General features: G+C 43.3%; 1 protein-coding gene across 1 annotated transcript in view; it reads right to left on the bottom strand.

Annotated features, from left to right (window-relative positions):
- Positions 1 to 18,515, bottom strand: part of cux2b (cut-like homeobox 2b) — a 95,240-nt gene extending 76,725 nt beyond the window's left edge. The window contains exon 1 of the mRNA XM_039620885.1: positions 18,229 to 18,515. Within this exon, the coding sequence (XP_039476819.1) occupies positions 18,229 to 18,291 (63 nt within the window). The 5' untranslated portion in view covers positions 18,292 to 18,515. The remainder of the gene's footprint in view (positions 1 to 18,228) is intronic.
- Between the last annotated feature and the right edge of the window lie 2,175 nt (positions 18,516 to 20,690).

The following is a 20,690-nucleotide window of genomic DNA, read 5'->3' as shown; positions in this document are numbered from 1 at the left end:
CCCTCAATAGCTATGAAGAGAGCAAATGAGTGAGCAAAAGTGTGGGCATCTCAAAAGTTTCATGTAATTTGCTAAAATGTTAATCACCCAGGATATGATGGGTACATTACACCCTCTGCTCTGGTGAGAATTCCAAAGTATTGTGTCCAGCTGGTGCCCTGGCTTTCCGCCATCACCATTAATCTGCACCTCTGAAAGGATTTCTTAAAGAATCACAACTAATGAAAACTGGATCGGAGCTCCGCTGATTCCAGTTGACATAAGTCCCAGGTCATGTCCCTTACATACCTCGGCAGCCCCGTGCACAGGCAGAGCATTCCAAGATGGCACTGGGTCAATCCCAATAGTAATAGTAGAGACACGGGGCCCATACAAAAACAAGGGTGAACAAATAGTACCTTTGTACCCAGAATCATTTGCACCCAGCTCAGGCGCTTGGCTATCTCGGAGCTTGGCAGATAGAGCTCCCAGTCCCAGCTATGCATCTGCACTTGTGCTGTATTTGTTATCTTGGACAAGCATTCTCCCTCACCGTTTCACTGGCCAAATAGAGAGGGGGGAGAAAACGAATCACTCCTAGACCTACTCCTGTTGTTCCTTCAGCTGTCAACACTTCTCACAGACTTCACCCCCGCCTAGCCACATCGATACAGAGAAGTGACTGCCGTTTGCTTTATGATTGCCTTGTTTTATTCTCTCGGCCGGGCTTTTTCCTCAGCCTTCACAGCTCTAATCAGAAAGCCTCGCCTGGACAACAGAGGCATTGTCTCTTAAAGTGAAAGAGGCTGTGGATCAGTGAATCCCTTTCCATTTTCCCACTTTATTAGCCCGCCGGCACACCACTGTTTATACTAGAGGGTATTCTGTGTTTGCTAAGAACAATTACAGTATGAAAAATGATCCGTCAATGCCATCTATCAGGCCAGAGTTGACAGGAATCCTATAGACAGGGCAGCCATTCGTCCCCCCGCTCCCCATCTCTGGGGTCCCATGCTTTAGTATCCATGACAACATGCAAGCCACTTGCCACGCTTGCCACTTCACAGTGAGAGATGAGCGCCCGTGAGGGGCTTTGAAAATTAGCCTTTGACACCCCGTGTTCCACTGCGCTCCCACCCTCCTCGCATGCAGTCCAGACCCTTTGGGGAGGCCTCGGAACAATCCCGATCCTTCTCCGCATTCAGCCTCACACAAACAAAAGCAGACTCTGCGCGCTACTATAAACATACTTCTTTAGGGTCTCGCGGTGTCAGTTTTATTGTGCCTGAGCTATATGATTCTCAACATTAACCTCACAGCTACATTACCTATCCGCCAATGGAAATGAAAGAGAAGCACGACTCGGCCGGCATCCATAAAAACGGGGTGAAAAATACAACGGCTGGAACCGAAAGGCTGAGAGGTGCCTGACTGCACATGAGCTGCCAGCACATTACCAGACAGATCCAGCTGTTTGACCCCTCCGCTCCCCATTCCTTAAATGACTTTGTGAAAAAGTTACATCTGTCAAAAAATACAGATTTGCTTTTTAGTCAAGAGTGGAGTTCACCGTGCAGATGGACCAGTGAACTGTAGCAAACTACTGTAAAATTACATGGCATTTTTAATGATGCCATAATGTCCATGTCTACATTTAAATCATTGATCTTTTTTGGTTATTTGTTTGTGGGAGTTTGTTTTTTTGCATGACCAAAAATACTGTTAAAGTTTACTTTAAGTTTAGATTAGAAGTTAGTCACGGCTGCGTTTGGTCAAATGTGGCATTGGGCAGAGTTCCCATAACCTTGGAGTGCAAGGAGTGTCTTGTGGAAACAAAAGCTGCTATGTTGTTTTAGTTCAGGGTAGACAAGAGACATTGGTGCCAAATTGTAAATATAGATAAATATGACTATAATATACTTTACAGTACCTTCATGTTTTACCAGTAAAAACACTTTATTAAGATTACAGTAGGCGCCATGTAAAATACAAGCCAGCAATCTGGCTGCCAATACAATTATTTAATCTGATTATTGTGAAATATCAAGAGATCAATGTCCAAAAGTTCCATAAAATTCTCAAACGCGACTGCAAACACTTAAAGTGACTAAGTGAGTTAAGTCTAAGAGATGTTGCTGCTGTTCCCATTTGACTCCCAGACACACCTCTTTGGGGTTGTGTTTATGCCATAAAACCACACTTGGCAGCTGAGGATCATATTACTAGCGTGAAAGAAACAAACAAAGCTGTGCAAACGTGGTGCGCTGTCAGAAGCAACGGTTTTAACGGCTTGTGATTAATCATATTTGGAGAAACATTAAAGGGAAAAGGAGGGAAACTGGCTCCAGCACTAGGAGGTAAGGGTGTCAACTGATATAACCCACCACTGACATCAAGCAGAGCCAGCTAGCTCATTGATGTGGCAGCGTCTCATTTTCACCAGTTTGGAAGCAGACAGTTTTGCAGTGCCTTGCGGTTCTTAATTATCTTCCGACTTTGTCTAATTCAATCAACACAACTCAGATCTAGCTGCGAAATGGCACTCACATCCCCTCAAGCTCAGCAAGTCAAAAAACACTGAATAAGTGGAACAGTCAAACTGACAAAATGGCATAGCACATGAGAAATAACTGCTATTTTATCTCCCGGGCTGAGACCTCATCCACAGCAGAGGGGATGAGGGGAGGCTGGGAGAGCATCCAATCAGCTTTTTGTTTTTGGTTACAAGGCTGCGTTCAGGGGGGAAACACAGGAGTCGAGCGCTTTGATGACGCTGCAGATGCCGCCTTGCTGAGCACTGTGAGATCACCGCGTTAGCCGAGACTCTTGAGGTCCCTTTGCTCGGATGCTTCCTGGCGAATCTAATATCCTGTTAACACAATTGCATCCAACTATGTTGTCATGTGTCAGGACAGTACGCTCTTTCAGCCGTCCTCCTTACAACCATACATTTTTAATCGACAACAAGACAAACACATGCGCAGACCCACACTGGGAGAATTTAAAAGGTCATTAGGGATTAAATTGCTTCCTAATTTGCCATTTTAAAAGCGAACGACATAACGAGAGGAGGTGGGGAGGCCGAACCCGATCCCCACCAAAATCCTTTTCCACATTACCTCCATTCCCACCCATTTCACCTCCCATCTAATTCCAAGGGCCACAGCATTATTAGATTTTGACATTATTAGCCCAAATAGCAGAGAGGCCCCACTGTCATTATAAAGCCTTTACTTTTTGCGCTGACTGCCAAATCTGTTTTGCACCAGCTACACACTGCCAAACCCAACAATGGCAGATTAGTGAAGCCCTTCTCTTGTTGCAGCAGAGGTTAATATAAAGTGACAGGGCTAAGTCCGCTCCGATTAAGTATGCTGAGAGATATTACGGCAGTTTGTTACATCAGATCGTTATTGGATTAAACAGCATGCACAACAATGAAAGTTTAATTTTAATTTTCAGCAGGAATATAAAATAGGCTCTAAGAGCGCTCCTGTCAGAACAAAGGCAGTATTACAATACCTTCTTGTTTTTGCCCCCCCCCTGCCTCCCTATTTGCCATTTCTGGAGTGGCAGACATGAGAAAATATGATGGTAAGTGAGGATGTCAACCTTTAGGGGTTTTTTCCTCCCAGAAGTTAATGCATTATTTATAAACCAACAAAATTCAAATGCACTTCACAAACCAGGAAAAAAACATAAGGGAATACAGCAGGTATCAGAAATAGTATGAGTAATATAATTCTCATAATCTTCCTTACTGTTTATTGGTTGGGTCATCTACTGCTGTGCAACATGCAGCGATAGCCCAGTTGGCCAATGCATTGTTAGCCCTGCAAGAGGTCACTGCACCTGACCAATAAGCTGTTATTAATCCTCACAGAGTCATCCATTAGGCATCCAATTTTTATGACCCTCTTTTTTATTAGATGTGCTATCAGCTGTCCATACCTGACAGAATTATGGACTTCCTCATCTTCCTTTTCCCAGAAGATGTTGGGCCAGGTAGACTGAACCTGAAGCCAGGGTAGCAGGTAGTGTGAGGGGGGAAGGCCGGGCAGAGCTGAATCTGGCAGTCTCCTGGGGTGTTCCCCCACTGTCCCGTTACCACCGATAAATCTCTGTGCTTTACGATTAGGTACATAAAATGAGTCATAGATCTGAACGGTAAATAAGAGCTTGTCAGTGGGGCTGACGCCAAGCCCGGCTCCTCCCCCACCTCCTCCTCTGCCAGATAGTCCCTCTGTACCCCAGCCATCAGACTGCTGCTATTGAGCTGGGGCTAAAAAGGCTCCAATAAATAAGCCTGATATTTCCCTCTGGACTTCTACGGTGCCACCCTGAAGCATGCTTGCATACACTGAACAAACAAACAAAACAAAAAAAATAAAGTTCCCGCATCAGAAACTGGACTGCCTGGACAATAACAAAGGTTTATTTCTTGTTTTTCAAATTCAGAAAAGTATTGAAAAATATTAAGTACTCTTTGTCTGTAATTACTCCTCTCAGATAGAAAAGGAAGTCAATGGATCAATCCATCTCAAGTATATTCAAACTGTATGCTGGACTCCGAGACACTGATGTCTTTTAATGGACCTTCAATCCATACTTGCAATTAAGCATGCAAAATCTCCCATTAAGTAACTCCATTTACAGTGTATTTACTCTAGAGCTGTTTGGGTTTTTTCTTAGAGTGTCTTCCACGAGGCTGAGAGAGCAGCAGCGAGATGACCTGAGGGAGGCCTGATGGTCTCAAAATGCACTCGCACAAAGACGGACACTTCCTCTGCAGCGCCAGCTAATCATTGTTGCCGATTTCGTTTACACTGTTCCAAAATGACTCCCTGAATGACCACCTTCGCATATTAAACAGACAAACAGACAATAGGGACACACTGTTAGAGGACATGAGAGCAGCTAAACACCAGCAATGTCATGACAGTCTGGGGAGAGGCAGACTCATAATGCTGTATGTACAAATGGGAATCTACCGGGTGATTGATAGCATATTAAACAGAATTGTGTTACTGCCTATCCACTGCACATTTTGACAAGGCACCTGCAAAACTGTTTTCAACATACATCAGCACCTATTCAGCATAACTGCATATAAAGTGCACTACATCTCTCTGTACCAGGGAAAAAAAAGGCTATCAGTAGAAATAGGTCTAGAGAGGAAAGCAGAGAAAGTGCATGGCTACAGGCATGCAATCAACTAAGAATTCAAAATCTCGCCCAGTTTATACAGTTCTATAATCAGAGAGCAAAGAAGGAAAACAACGCCATTGGCGCCGCACCAAAGAGATTCAAAACATTTTCATTAGTGAGCAAAAAATAAGTACTTCTTACAGAGAGCATTGCTTCTTTTTGCATAAGTTTGATGTTTAAGAGGGAAGATTAGATGGAGGACAGGGGGTTTTATGTCAAGTCTAAGCTCTGCAAGAGCCTTTCTCACTAGTTACACCATCTGATTAAGACTCTTGTTATCCCGAGTGTTTCATCCATCGGTCGGAAACTGGAGCATCAAAAATATAAAGCAAAAATAAAGCTGTAACAAGTAACTGTAACCCAAGTTGATTATATCCAGGGCAGGGTAATGCAGAAACGTCAGGTTACTTTTGGTTGTGCTCTCCATTAAAAATATATAAAGTCAGAAACATTTCTACGCTGACATTAAGGAACAGCCTGGCAATTCAGGGCTGCATGGTGGTGCATCAATATTACGACGCAAGGAAGCATCATCGCGCTGGTTTTAAGCAACTGTATGTCAGTGTGTACTTACACAACTATGTGCCAGTGTTGCATTGCCATGATACCAACAAGCCACACTAACACCATCATGGTAATAAGGCAGGCATGTCACCAAGTCATGCCAGTGCCATTTGCCAATATTCTGAATAAGTCAATATGCCAATTTGTCATTCAGTGTGTCCTTATGTCATAGATTACAGTCAATATGCCAGCAAAGCAGTGGGATCCAGATCCCTGTGGAGGCCAGTACAATGACAGCAACATCATTACATCATGATATGGTCAATATGTCAAAATGTCATTATGTCATGATATGCTCAATATACAAATATGTAAATAAGCCAAAATGTCATTATGTCAGTACAGCGGTAAGTCATTATGTGAGTGTGATATCATTACGCCAAAGGGTCACTGCAATGATGCCCATGTCATTACACTGTGATACAAATTAGAGGATAATATCATGCCAGCGTATGCCACGTTATGTCAGTATCTCATAATACCACCGATTCGACACGCAATGATGCCAGTATGAAACGAATATGCACGTGGCACAGTGCCATGTTATCATGTTAGTATGTAAAAGCAGAAAAATATTTCACCTTCTGTGTCTGTCAATAATCTGTAAATAGCATTTATATCTGTTTTTATATATGCACAATGCAGTTCTTCTATAGAAAAAAACAACCTGACAAACCTCACTGTCAGCCTTTGTAAATGGAATTTAGTCACTGCTTGCCGAGCTACGTCCTAGGAATCTTGCTGCTTTTGTCCAGCCACCCACTCCACTGCTTACTCTACCTACAGTCAGTGTTTAGAACTGTGAAGAGAATATGTTCTCTCTGATTTTAGTCTATTGTCTTTTTATCCTTGTAGAACTTTCGTCTTTGTTTTGCGTTTTCCTCCCTCTCCCATCACTACCTTCTGTCTTCTTTTGTCCTTCTACTCCACATCACCTGCTCAGTCTTTTAGCTTCTGTGACCATGAAGTAGTCTAGAACTTGCGCACGGCTGTACATACAAAATCATACTGTGCTTATAATTATTTAAACTTTGATTAACTGATTTAATCCAGTCAGCAGAGAACACTATTGATTCGATAAGATATTGCACACAGAAACATTTTATGGTTTGAAAAGAATGCCGCGTGAGCAAATGTATATCTTTCAATATATTTTAAACCTTTTTTTATATGCTTGCTTTTGATTTTGACATGTTTGTTAACTTCTTGTTTCCAGTACACACACGGTTATTTAGAGTGCGTTAGCGAGCAAGACTGTGTCAACTTCCTCTCATAAATGCCACGCTACATATTAAAGTTTCAAGAATACAGCATTTATATTTCAAATGTTAATAATAAAAAAAAAGGCTGGCGATGCTGCAGCCCACTCTAAACATTTTCATTCTCAACATACACGTCTTTGAAGCGGTCACACAAATAATATTGGGAGTCGAGTGTTTAAAGACCAGATGTGCAAAAATGAGGTGCACTCTGAAGAAGGATGATCTCCCCATAATTCTGCCTACATATCGAGTCATAACTAGACATCGTCAGCAGTTGCAGAGAGGTTCTGAACATTAAGTTTATGGGCTCCTCATTATTTAACATGTTAGGGTCTCCCCACAGCCCAATGAAATTTTGATGGCAGTATTACAGCTAGTTTGTTGGCTCTTCACTCCTACTCACTACTTAGGCAGATGTAAATGCGTATGAGATGTCTCTTTGGACGGACCCATGTTTCACACAGGAAAAGATACTAGACTAATCCACCTTTCTGCTCTGATGTGAATTCATATTCGACGTGATCTTCCAAAGAGTCTGATCAGAGAGCACCGGGTTTGCTGTGGCCTTGATGGTGTTGTTGTTGCTGTTGTTACAGGCCTCTGTCTGGACAGGCCCAGGACTGCAGCGGTGCAATGATCTGCCTAAGCCATTTCCTGCCTTCCCATCTGCATAGTGTAAAAAACAAACATTCCTGTAAATAAAGACGGCTGTCCAGCAACTGTCTTCCCAGCGACAATGCTATTGACCATAGTCAGATGCTCCACTGATTAAAAATTGATCCATTTTGAAAAATCTAATCAACTGAATAGGTTTCCTTCATACGTGGGGTGGGGTTAGGTGCTTTTGTTGAGGGGGGATTGAGCAGCTGCTGACACAGGGAGGGAGACCTGTTATTAACCCCTGCACCTCCACGCAGCCCCGTGCACCCTGATCCCCACATCACCTCCCCCTCCGCCCCGGGACCAGACAGGGACCAGACGGTCTGAATTATTCAGCAGTCTGAGAGAAGCTCCGGCCACTTGGCCTATTAATGCCTGCCAGTAGAGGCTAGTGGCTCTAATGGCCAGCCCGGAGAAGCCCCAGTTCCCAGTGGATGCGAGAAGGGCTGCTAACGCTAGGCTTCAGGGGATGTGAGAGTGAATTCATCAGAGGCCGAGGTCGCGGCAGGTTAATGATGCCGCACGTCTAGACGGACGCTGGACTCACACCCTGCCCAAAAGGCAGCGGGGAATGGGGGTGGGATGCAATAATATTTTTATCTTTGAAGGAGAACCAGCCCTGCAATATTAAGTCTTGAGGCTTATTTATGAAGGAGCGGCGTTGTTGACTTTGGCCATGATCCGCAATTGACTTGAGGGTGTCCCTTTAAAAATAACAGAGAACAATGAATATCTCCAATCCCGCTGATATGACTCGGCTTCATGTTATGTTCCGGTAGTCCTCCTGTTATTTAGTGCTAAATGAAAAGGAAGCACGAAGAGTAGCATTTATCACAAATGGATAAAATGTACAGATGTAGCTGAACAACGTTCATAACAGAGAGATTAAAGAACTGTCGGCACAACCCAACTCTGATTACTCGCTAACCCTTATCATCATTGCACAAACAATGCCAACAGCTGGAGAGGCCCCTCAACTCTAACACAAAGTCACTCTGTAATCAGGGCATCTCCCCCAGAGAGAAAAGGGGATGAAGCTCGGAGTGCGACTCATTTGGGAGCAGCTCAGCTGCCATGTGCTCCATCACCGTGGTGATCGTATGCATCCGCTCGGTGCCTCGGAAGATGTAAACAAAAAAGTAAACGCAGGACCAATGAAAGATATTACCCCCTGGGTGCAGCGTGGAGGATCCAGTCAACAACTGCCGAGTATATGATCCGTGTGGCGTCTACCTGGAGATTCCTAATAGAGGAAGCTCTCAGACAAACAGTAATCATTTTTGTACTCAGTCATCATTCACTGTGAGGACAAACACATTATGAAGTCCAGGCAGAGAGGCAGAGGAAGGTATTCTTATTATCATCCACTAGAGATTTATGCACTTCAAGGTTGAGTTCTTTGAGTGAGTGGGCTCGATCAGTCTGATGAAGCGCAATGAGTTTAGCCTTCAGTGGGTACTATATGTACCTGACTGTATGGCCACACAACAGAAGCGCTTCCCTTATTCAGGATGCCAAGTGCTATTACTGTTGAGGTCAACATCGCTGCCATGATTGCGCCAAACCAAGGGCATCCTGCAGAAGGCTACCGAGGGGACACAGACACACCCCGCGCCCATTTGCACAAATGTAATTTCCCACCATCTCCCCTCACTCAAGGTGACCAAGCACATAATTCACAGACCCATGTGAGATGATCCTGATGGACTTGTCGCAGCACAGAATGGCTCGCATTAAAACAATCTTGCCAAAGCATGCAGGAAAAAAAAGCTTCTTCAAGAAACTGTGAGCGCAAACAGAGGAGCAAAGCAATTATTTTGCTTGGCCGCAGCTAAAAATCATATGCTTATCATACAGAAAGCCTGAATTGCAGTCTAAATATTGGTACTGCATTAATAGTCAATTGGATGATTTCCATACAGTGTCAAGCGGCGATGAAAGTAATGTAAAGATATAAATTCCTGTGAGGTCTGTGCAGACCTCCTGCAGTGAAGGAGAATTAGAAGACTGTCCACTTCACATGCATGTCCTCTGACTTGTCCCCCCACTCCTCCACCACCACCTTAGCCACATTCCAGTTCCTCAGGCATACTGTTCCTCCTGCCGCATACAGCAAAAGCCTGGAGCAATGTTTAGCTAAACCTGCTGGCCTACGTAGGCAGTGAGAGTCCCCAGAGGGCTGAACAATCAGACAATTTCAAGATCATGAAGCATTAAACCAATTCCGGCAGGGTACACTAATTAAACAGCCGAGCCCGGCACAGCCAACCAATCCCCACAGAGCAATTAAATCCATCCCCTCTAAAACACTGTGGAACCTGTCTGGGGAAAACTGCCGAGAAGTGAGAGAGCGAGAAAGAGGGAGAACGATAGAGTGTGGGGGGAGTGGGGGGGAGGAGGAAAATATCATAAAATTCATCTGGAAAAAGAAAGAGGAAAAAAAACTATAGGGGGAATGCAGCAGGAGGCTAACAAGGGAAATTGAAAAAAACGAGTCTCAATTCAGTTCTTTGTTCTTTCCTCTATTTTTTGTCATTAATATTCAAAATGTCTGCCTTTATTCTCAGATGAGGAGGTGTGTGTGTGTGTGTGGGGGACCACATTTAAATTCAAAAATAGTGACCCTGTTGCGATCAAAAGTTGCATATTTAATTAAGATTACAAGGTCTGGAAAGCACTCGTGAGACTGAAGGGAAAGACAGAATAGCCTCAAGGCCTATATTACACACCGGCAGAGCTGCTAACACAGTTGCAAACCCTAATCAATACCCCGATGCTCTCCTCTACGAAAGTAAATGAACAGGTGACAATGGAAGCATGACATCACTGGGCTTTTCAGGGAACAACAAAGCTCGAGAAAGTGAGAGGCAGCAAGCAGCGGAAGGATGAAAAGTGATTTCTGGGTAGCTCCCACATGCCAGAAAAAAAAAGATGCATTTGTTAACCTGTATAATTGCCGATATTAATAACTGATGATTAAAAAAAAGAAAAGAAGGGCAATCTCTTTTCCCAACAATCTTATGGTTATGTAAAGCAAATTCTCCCACTGTTTGCCCATTTCTCCAGAGTGGCTCGGACAAAGTGCAAGTGTATTTTGGTGGCGCTGAAGAGGAGCAGAGAACACCACAGGGGTATGAATCTAGTGGGAGCAAACCAGAGGTGTGGACAGGGAGGCAGACCTGCTCTTTTCTCTCCCCCGACTGAGGCGACGTATAAATCAAGAGCCCAGCTTCACGTCTCCACTTCCTGTTCCTCTCCATTAAAAATGATAAACTGTACCTCTTGAAGCCGCTCGCTCGCTTTAGGGTCCCGGTCTGCACCTTCCTGGTGGAAGAAGCGGGCAGAGTGCGCGGCTCAGATTTATTCCATCCCCTCCCATTGTTGGAGATGAATAAGGGAGTAATTAACTGTGTGGGGGTAGCAGCTGCACAAAGACGAGACCGGCTAACACAACAAGCCCGATCCATCTGCTTTTGCTATAACACACCTTTTGTGTTATTTTGATAAATAAGAGCACATCTGCTTAGTAATAACAAATGCTGCTTTAATACTCAAAAGACTGTCTTTCGTGGTTCTTCTCTCTTCCCACTTAAATGAGGACAAATGGGCCTTACAAATCGGTGGCATGCATAAGACTAGTATTCCTCCAGTCTGGTAAACACACTCTGAGCGCTGGCACATAATGAGAGTGGCTGAGATCCCTGAAGACAACCTGGAGAAGGTTAGTGAAGCATTGATCTCATGAGTGCGCGCCGAGCTCAGGGGCACCCTTCACACCACGCGAACCCACGTTACCAGACAACCAGCATCAGAACACAGAAAACCTGGCAGCTGCACATTTGGAGGGTTAAAAAACAACAACTAAAAACAAAAAAAATGTGTTTTTTCTTCCTTCATGAAGGACAAAATGGACAATAGGGGAATAAACTACAGCAAGTGAAACCCTCCCAAATACAGCTGAGGCACGTTATTTAGAGAGATGGAGACACAGAGAGAGAGCGAGAGAGAGAGAGAGAGAGGGCAGCAGGATTCATTGTAAGCCTAGTAAAATGAACAAGAAAGGACTGCTGCTCAATACGTCTGCAGTGGCGTCAGACAGTCAAAACAAATAAAGCCAAGGCCGCGGTGGAGAAATGCAGCTCAATATGGACTTACTGGGCAGGGGACTGGCTGTCAGCAGGGAGAGGACACAGCTTTATACCAATGCCGATGAGCCATTAGCTCTCTCCTCCCGATGCTTCCGCCTGCCTCACTGCGAGCGAAGAAGAGGCTGCCCTACCGCCATGGAGCCATCCTCCAGCACACTAATGTGTCCCTGAAGTTTTGTTAAAGCTGGTTATTTACTCCTGCAAAACAACTGCTCCAGCCTAGGGGCAGCAGTATGAAGAACACACTGCTATGAAAAATCTGGCGTCTCTTGCTATGAAGCACTGTCAACTACCAAGGGGGCGTTCTTGTTGAAACATTGGAAGTACTGTGGGTTTTTTTATGTTTTTACCCACAATACCACACGAGAGAAAACAGCTAATATCCATAACTTCAAGAAGGTAGCAAATTACCACACAGGTAAATGGAAAAAATCTTAGTAGTCATTAGCCACAGTAATTTGGGATCAGTGCTATGAAATCATGTGTGAGGTATGTCAATTTCTGTTGCTCTGGCTGAAAAGGGTCCACTCACATAACACACACACACACTCGCCTGTGCACACACACACTTTCTCACTTACCTCTAGTGGTATCTATTCTTGGAGATAGAGAAAAATCAGAGACTCAAAACCTGAGTGAATAAAAGCAAACCTTTCTTTGGTAGAAAATACTTCCAATAAAAAAATACATTAAAAAAAATTAAAAACCACTCACAGAGAGGTTGTGTTTTCTAAGCCCAACCTTAGACCACCACACCTCCATATTACAGTTCTGCATCACACAGCATTTCAGTCGCTAAAATTTGTCACAATCCTCCAAGCGAGCGAAGGTTGGGGCAAAAAAACATCTGGCAAAAGTCATTTAACAATGTTATCATTACAGAGTTTGTCCAGCAGAGCAGCCTCAGATCCATTATTTAACACGCTCCTTCACTTTCAGTACTGCAGCTGCCCTTACAAATGACCTCCCAGCAAACACGCCTGAAACAGACAAATTATCTCCAAAACTGGTCACAGTATGGCACCAAAAACACGGATGTGGACGTGTTTTCCACAAATAACAGATCCGGCCAGAGAAAGTAATAAATACCAATCAAATTAAAGCAATGAAAACTATATATGACTGACAACTAATTTGATTACTAAATGAACTTAGAGCTCTGTGTACACAGACTAGCATTAATGAGCCTGTTTATTTAAACAGAGAACTTTTAAGTCATCTATGTCTGTGACTAGTTGAATTTTGGAGTCAGCTGATTGTTATTCCATGTTGAAATTTTCACAGGACTGCAAACATACACCTGGGATATAGGACTTTGTCACATTCATCATTCATTACCTATGTGACATTTTTTCAGGAAAAGAAGGGGTGGGGGTCAGAATAGCCGGGAAGGCACGCTGGCTTGCATGCTGAAAAATGCAAAAACAAAAGCATTACATATGACACACTGGGACCAGTGTTGACAATGATCATCATAACGGAAATACTACACCTTAATAGTGGTTGACACCTGCCATAATACTACTAAATGTGCAAAAAAGACATGAGAGAGACTCTACTGACTCCTTCTCAATGCCGTTTAGTGCCATTTTAACAGCGTCTTGACAGACCAAAGTCGCCAAGATGGCAACTGACTGCAAGTGTTCACATACCTGGTTCCCATCTTCAAAGCATTTCAAAGACAGAAAAATCACAAGTTCGTTGGTTATGGTCGCGATAATTCTGGTTGTGCTGCAGTCTCCAACCACGGTTTTCCCTGTGACTGTAGCATAATTGGAAACTCTAAACTGCCGTCAATGCAGGAGTGAATGTGAGTGCGAATGGTTGTCTGTGTCTGTGTTAGCCCTGTGACAGACTGGCGACCCGTCCAGGGTGCACCCTGCCTCTCGCCCTAAGACACACACAGCTGGGTTAGGCTCCAGCCCCCCTCACGACCCTGAAAAAGGATAAGCGGAAGCAAATGGATGGATGGATGGATGGATGGATGGATGGATGTAGCATAAATAGCACATATGAAATATTTTGTGGCATACTGAAAAAAAAACTGATGCTACCAACATACATACAGCATGCTAGCATCACTATTGGAATGGTTTAGACTGTAAGAATCAAAAATCCCTCGTATCTCTATTTTTGCTTAAGTGCTGTGAGCAGCAATGCACTCAGTGCTGCCAGTAGTGGCTGGAGGCTTCATTACCGCACTGCTACTAAACGCTTTTGTACGGATGATGAAATGTGTGATATCCAAAAGACGGAGATAAACTATGAGGCATAAAATAGTAGAGATAGATTGCAGATGTCATTTTTCTCTGCAAAGCTATAAAGATTGCGAAGGACATCACAATCAACAACACTGTATTTCCGTGGAGGAGCTATTTAAGAACAGTACTATGTTTGTAGCTGGTATTATCCAAACCTTTCATTTTACAGCTTTCAAGACATCTCAAGTTTACATAAACAGTAACATCATCACACCAGGGCTTATCAACCGAGAAAAAGAGAAACAGTCTGCAAACAGGAGCCCAAGCAAGGCAAAATGATTGGATAGGTATGGAAATCTACTTGAAGGAAGGTCAAAGTGATTAAGCTGACATTAATGACAGGCCTAGTCTTCCTGTGAGAATGCTCACCGTAGCTGTCTCTAAACCCATTTGTCATTCTGCTTCCAACGCTGAAGCATCTGCTTTGAAGTCTCTACCACTAATGCTACACAGAGAGGTTAAACAGCTTAATGCTGAAGTCTGTTTCACTCCTCTCGCTCTCTAATGTTCCCCTCCGTTTTATGTACCGGGGGTTATGGCTCTTGGATTTCACATCTCAATTTGCCCCAGATAGTCGTGTAAAAGCTCCCCTTCTTTCTTATTTGCTTTGTTGTCACTGTCAAAAGGAAGAGAGGGGCAAGCTGAAGGATACCGGGGACCGTGACAGGCATGCCCCACCCATCGATTCACAGAAGTGGGAATAACAAAACCGCGTTAAGAAATGTTTATATGAGAGGCGAGCACAAGTGAGCTGGCTTTTACGTTTGCACTTAATCTTGCAAAGATTTGAAAGACAAGTCTTGAAAAATGAGCTAATGAGCACTTTTAGCAGCCACCGTGGAGGTCAGCTTCAAATCCTTTTACATCAATCGCGGTATGTGAATAAAATGATACAGCCATTATGATAAATAACACAAGATCTGAGGCGCTCTGGACTTACTCTCCACTACAATGAGATTATGGTGACGCATGTGACATTAACAATATCTGCAAACAAATATATGAAAGCATGAATGAAAGGGAGACAGAGACCGATTTTCACAGCCAATTTGAGATTGCGGGGTGTGTGTGTGTGTGTGTGTGCGTGCGTGTGTGTGGAGGAGCTACTGGCAAACAGCACACAGAGCAGGCTGGCAGCGGAGGCAGCCAGGCTCACAGGCTGCAAAGCAATTTCACTGTTTGGCAATACTGTTGTCTCTGTGTGTGGATTAGAGCTGACACCAGAGCAACTGAGTCATGCTAAATGTAGTACAATCACAAGCTTTTGTTCCTGATCTAAAACCCCGCTGCCTCTTCGATTCATGCAAGAGAGTTTGGAAACAACGCTGAGAAACGGTAACAAATAAGCAGAGTATTATTTCACCATATGAGCACAGCGTTGCGACATTACTAAAAAAAAATAATAGATCAACAGAGGGATTACAGTGACTGGTAGTAAAGGCACAGAGCCCAAGTTTGCTGAAGGAAAATCTAATTGGCCTTTTAAGTCAGCTTTGACGATAGCCTTTTCTCCGACTTCTCAAAGGGCAATTAAAGGTAACATTATGTGTGATAACTAAACAAACCGTGACTGTAATCAAGCTGCATTTCCACCTGGTTTCACCGCGGCTTCTCATCGCCAGACCATCCAAAAACACTCTCTCACTCCTCAGGTACCACACTGGCCCAGAGTTGCTTCTGAGCCTGGCAGGACCTGGCAGGACAGACCCTGACCCGTCCTTTTCATGCTCGCCCACGGAAATGCCATCTGGCTGGTGTGAATGATTACCACAGCAACGGCCGGGTGACCTGCAGCCAGCAGGAACCAAGGTCACTCCACCTCAGCACTTCGCACTTTCCCTGCCCTCTTTTCATCAGCCTGCAGGTGAATTATTCATCCTGTGCAACTCAAGAGGCACAAATCCACTGCACAAACACTGGAAAAAAACGCACACTCGGTTTACTGATATAATAACTTGTAATGAGAAAATAAATGTTCCAGTGTGAACTGTTCAAATAAATAGCTTGCAGTTGTACTCTGCTAGAGCAAAAACTCGGGTTCTATATGGGAATAGATGGCGAAACGGCTGTAATGATTTTACATTACCGGAGCTGCTTTCTGCAGGATAATGTGATCAAATTTGTGGAAAAATATTAAAGGTTTCGGGGTTAAAGAAACCGAATAGAAGAAGAAAAGATTAATTTTCAACACGGCCACAACTTTCATCACATGCATGCCTGCAATGAGTTTTAACACTCTAATGAGTGAAAGTGAATGTGCACCTATCACAGGTGCTAAAATACAAGACAGGTAGCAACATATGGATCTCAGCTTAGTTGTGGTCTAACACACCTGTATTTCTACCTTTGCACACAATGACCTGTTTCCACCTGATTGGCTTATTTTTTATAATATGCACCACATACTTATAGTTCAAATGCCATCTACCTTCCAGGCATTCACTACTGGAGGTGTTATTTATTAATAAGCTGATAATAATCGTCCTGAAAGGGATTTACTACTTTATAGCAAAGGGTGCCTCATTTAACAAGTATGAGTTAACACTTTTCTACAGGTACCATGAATTTAACTTATACAGCTGGTTATTATAAGCCTTATTATCATCAGTTACCGAATGAGGGATACCATTTTTTATTATATACCGTCACATTAGTGCTCCTGACAGAGGGCATCCTTAAGGGGCACTTTACATTTAGCTCCTCGCCTACTGAGACGCATTTAATAATAATAAAAAATATATACTGCATGTATACGCCTATCATAAATCTGGTGCCGTGGTGACATGGTGAGAGCCAGCAGGGAGGACGCTGCATGAAGCCGCCAACAACAATAGCTCCCTCGCCCCTCTGGATCCCCAGCCTGGATGTGTGAGAGGTGTCCAGCGGCCGGGAGCTGGAATAACACTCGACCAACCGGAGAGCCACTAAGATCTGATTTCTGCTCCTCGGCAGGCTTTTCCGACAGAGCTGGACTGCCATGCCCCTGTCATCTCTCATGTTACAGAACATCAGTCAAACGGCAGAGACGGTGCCCTTGCGCCGGCCGAGGCTGATTTACAAACATTAGCGGGGAATACAATTACACAGCTTCCCCCGGCCGAGCAGCCCTATGCGGCTTCAGGATGGAGAGAGAGAGGGGGGAGAGGAGAGGAGCAGGGGTGGGGGGCGGAGTGGACACTGAAAACAGCGTTTAGCTTTCCTCAACCTTATTTCAACGTTTGCTTCCAGGACCAGGAGCGAGCTACGAGCCCGTCAGCGCCGTGCTTCATAAATCCAACTTTGAGTTTGAGTGGCTCAAGCTGTAGCCAAAGGCTACGGAGGCTGACATGCTATTTAACGGGACTACATGTTATGGCTGTGATACAAACAAACCGCTCACCTGCCACATTCTCCTCGCTATTAATCACAAACATTTTGGTGCCAGCGACATGACAGTCCAAAAAAATTTAAAAATTAAAAGAAAAAGGAAAAGGTCGTCTGTGAACCGCGAATAAACGCTGTGTGAATGTAGCCTAACAGTAGTCTACTGTGTCAATACAGCCCAAACACTAGTCCGCACATTAAATATTTCATCATTAAAAAAATGTCCGAGCAAAACGACTAAATTAACTTTCCACGTTACACTTAAAAACTTCCCGACATGCAAATCCTTCGGAGCAGAAAATGTAAAATTCAAAGAAATGCACTGTAGCCTGCTGAAAGGTGCAGCAGCAACGCAACGACCGTCGACACAAACCGCATAAAACATTAAGCTGGGAGAAAAAGTTACAGCCTACGTCCAAGAACAGCGATTCGGAGGCGCATTAAAAGTTTCCGTACATGTAAGTACGGCTGTGCTCGTCGCGGACAATAAAGAGTAAAAAAAAAAAAGAAGAAGAAAAGCTAATGCATAAACATCAGTGCTGTCCGCGGTGCTGATCCCAGATCGGTGTGGCACAGAAGGCTGTGCTGCTCCGCGGTCGCTCCACCGCTGATCAATGATTGAACTGAACAAAGGCAGGAGAGGGATCAATTTCTAATAACTATCAATGCAAACAGCGCTTCCTTTCGCTTCACGTCCGCCCAAAACAAGCAAACACACCCCGGAGTACAGTAGCAAGGCATACCGCTGAAAAATAAAGCGAGAAAGGTGAGAATAGCACTAACCTGCAGCCGCCGTAGATCAAATTTCTTCCAATATTGAAACATCGATCCTACATCGGCGGCCATCTTGGGGGATATTGAGGAGATTTTTTTCAGCGGCTGCAATAAATATGTGGGCTGGATTCCCCCTCGTTAAACAACGTTTACGATCACCGGTCCCACTTTTTAAAAAAAGTAACGGAGAGACTTAGCACGAGAGTCCGCACGTATGTTTGACAAGTCTGCCAACATGTCTTTTGTTGGAGTAGGAATTAAAAAAAAAACAAGTGGAGTTGTTCTTTTTTTCTGGAAAAGTGCCCACGTCTTTTAAAAAAAAGAAAAAGAAAAGAAAAATAATAAGAGCAAAATGTATCCGTGCCTCTGTCCCCGACATTAACTGGACAATTGCACTTGATTTCGCTTAGGCAAAGTTATCAATAGTGACGAAAAAGCCCGAGTTTGATCAATAGTGTCTGGAAAAGGGAAGGAGATGATGTGCAGATTAGTGGAGTTCTGGGAATTTAGCCAAGCCTACTTTTTTTTAGCGTGTTTATTACACGAGCACATGGGACTGACTAATTAGAGGCAGAGTAGCAAATTAGAATGGGCTACATTATCGATACGTGTAGTCCAACTATTATTAGAATCCCACTTATCAGTCCGCATGTCGCCTTCTTATCGTGCAAATTAGAGCAAACTTGCGCATTATGAAACACTTCCTCCACATTTAAAGGAAAATGTACACAAAGATGAACATTTCAATTATGTTTTTACGCTATTTTCCCAAATCGCTTTCTGATGGCAGACAGTGTTACTGTCAAAAGTTCAATCCCACATTTGTTATTAAACATTCCACATGATGTACTACTTACGGTATTTCACCATATTTGGATTTTATTCTGGATCAATTTCTATAGAATAGAAATGAGCCACTGTGACTTGGTGGCTATTGAGTTTAATCGTGCATTCACATTAAGAGGAGCAAATTAGGATGCAAACACGCTCACTGTAAGACTATAAAAACATAAAGATGGATTTTAGGAAATTGGCTCGTTTCCTATTACTGACACCAAAATGCTGGGAAGAGTTAAACTGTCACAAAATCGACTGTCTAACTCACTATAGCATGAGGGTGCTCTTTGTCTACTTAAAATAACTCATTCCTCTGGTCTGGAGATGCTGCTGTACTGCTACAACACTGGAGTCAGGTGCTCCCCCTGCTGACACCACAGAGTCAGAAGGAAGGTTATGTGCGGATGGGCTTTGTGTGGTTCCTTGCACAGGTAAAACCAAATGGTTTGCACCACGTAGCTTCTCACTGATATATCCCTTATATGAAAAATCAGTCCCAGTTAGAAAATTATATTCTCTCGAGTCATAATCTAAGCACCTCCAGGGACGATGACATATTTCTCTGCCACAGACAAACACCTGAGGGGGAGAGCGAAGGGAAATTATTAAAAGTTTTGCTTATTGCATTTTATTTCTGGCTCTAGGGTGAGGCTAAAGTGATGGATTCATATGTAAGAAGGAAGGTAGTTATCAAAAAAACAGCATTCACAGTTGAGCTATAGAAAACACTTTGATTCTTATAACTCATTAGGATGTATGAAAAACGTAATGAATACATTTAGAACCAGCAGCAGTCCCAGCTTGATGATGTTGAATTGTCTTCTGTTCTCATTTTGACATATTTAGAATGCATATATATATATATATATATATATATATATATATATATATATATATATATTTTTATTCTTATTTACATTTGAGGAGAGAAATAAATCTCAGAGACACACACTTCAACAAAGGAACAAGCACAGATGTAGATTTCAATATCTGTGTCATTTCACCCCCACCGCAATAAAAAAAACAAAAAACAAAACCTGAAAGTAGCAGAGGAGTTACTGAGGAAGAGACCACGGGAACGTCACTCAGAAAAGGAATGCCTCCAAAACAGGGTCTGTTTTTTAACCCCAAAAATACAAGAATGAATTATGAGTTAATGCAATTCTTCAAACGCAGTTATCACCACCGCATGCAAACACACATATTTAAAGACACACAGACACACACAGTGTTGTGGTCTCAGTCAGCAGCTGTGACACCTTAGATACAGGCAACCACAGATTTATCTGACAGAGCAAAGCAAGAGACCTGATATATTTTCTCAAAAAGTTTGTTTGTTTTTATTGTAAAATGCTGCTGTGGGCCTTTATTGTTTTCATTCAACCTGATTAGCATAGATGATATGTACATGATCTTAAAAATGAGGGGTTAGGGGTTGATATATCAAAATAAATGAATTTATCAGTGAGACAGAGGTAGCCTGATATCAGACACCCTGACTCTCATGTCTGAAAGAGCACAAGCGCAGAAGACCGTGTCTAGATTTGTGCTCGCTTAGCAAGGACACCACTAAATGAGAAAAGCTGAGAATGGTTATTTGAAAGCAAGACGGAAAGCCACTGAGGTCCCAGCAT

This window comes from Oreochromis aureus, linkage group 12, assembly GCF_013358895.1.
Source record: "Oreochromis aureus strain Israel breed Guangdong linkage group 12, ZZ_aureus, whole genome shotgun sequence".
Taxonomy (NCBI): Eukaryota; Metazoa; Chordata; class Actinopteri; order Cichliformes; family Cichlidae; genus Oreochromis; species Oreochromis aureus.
This window is presented reverse-complemented; position numbering and strand designations above follow the sequence as displayed.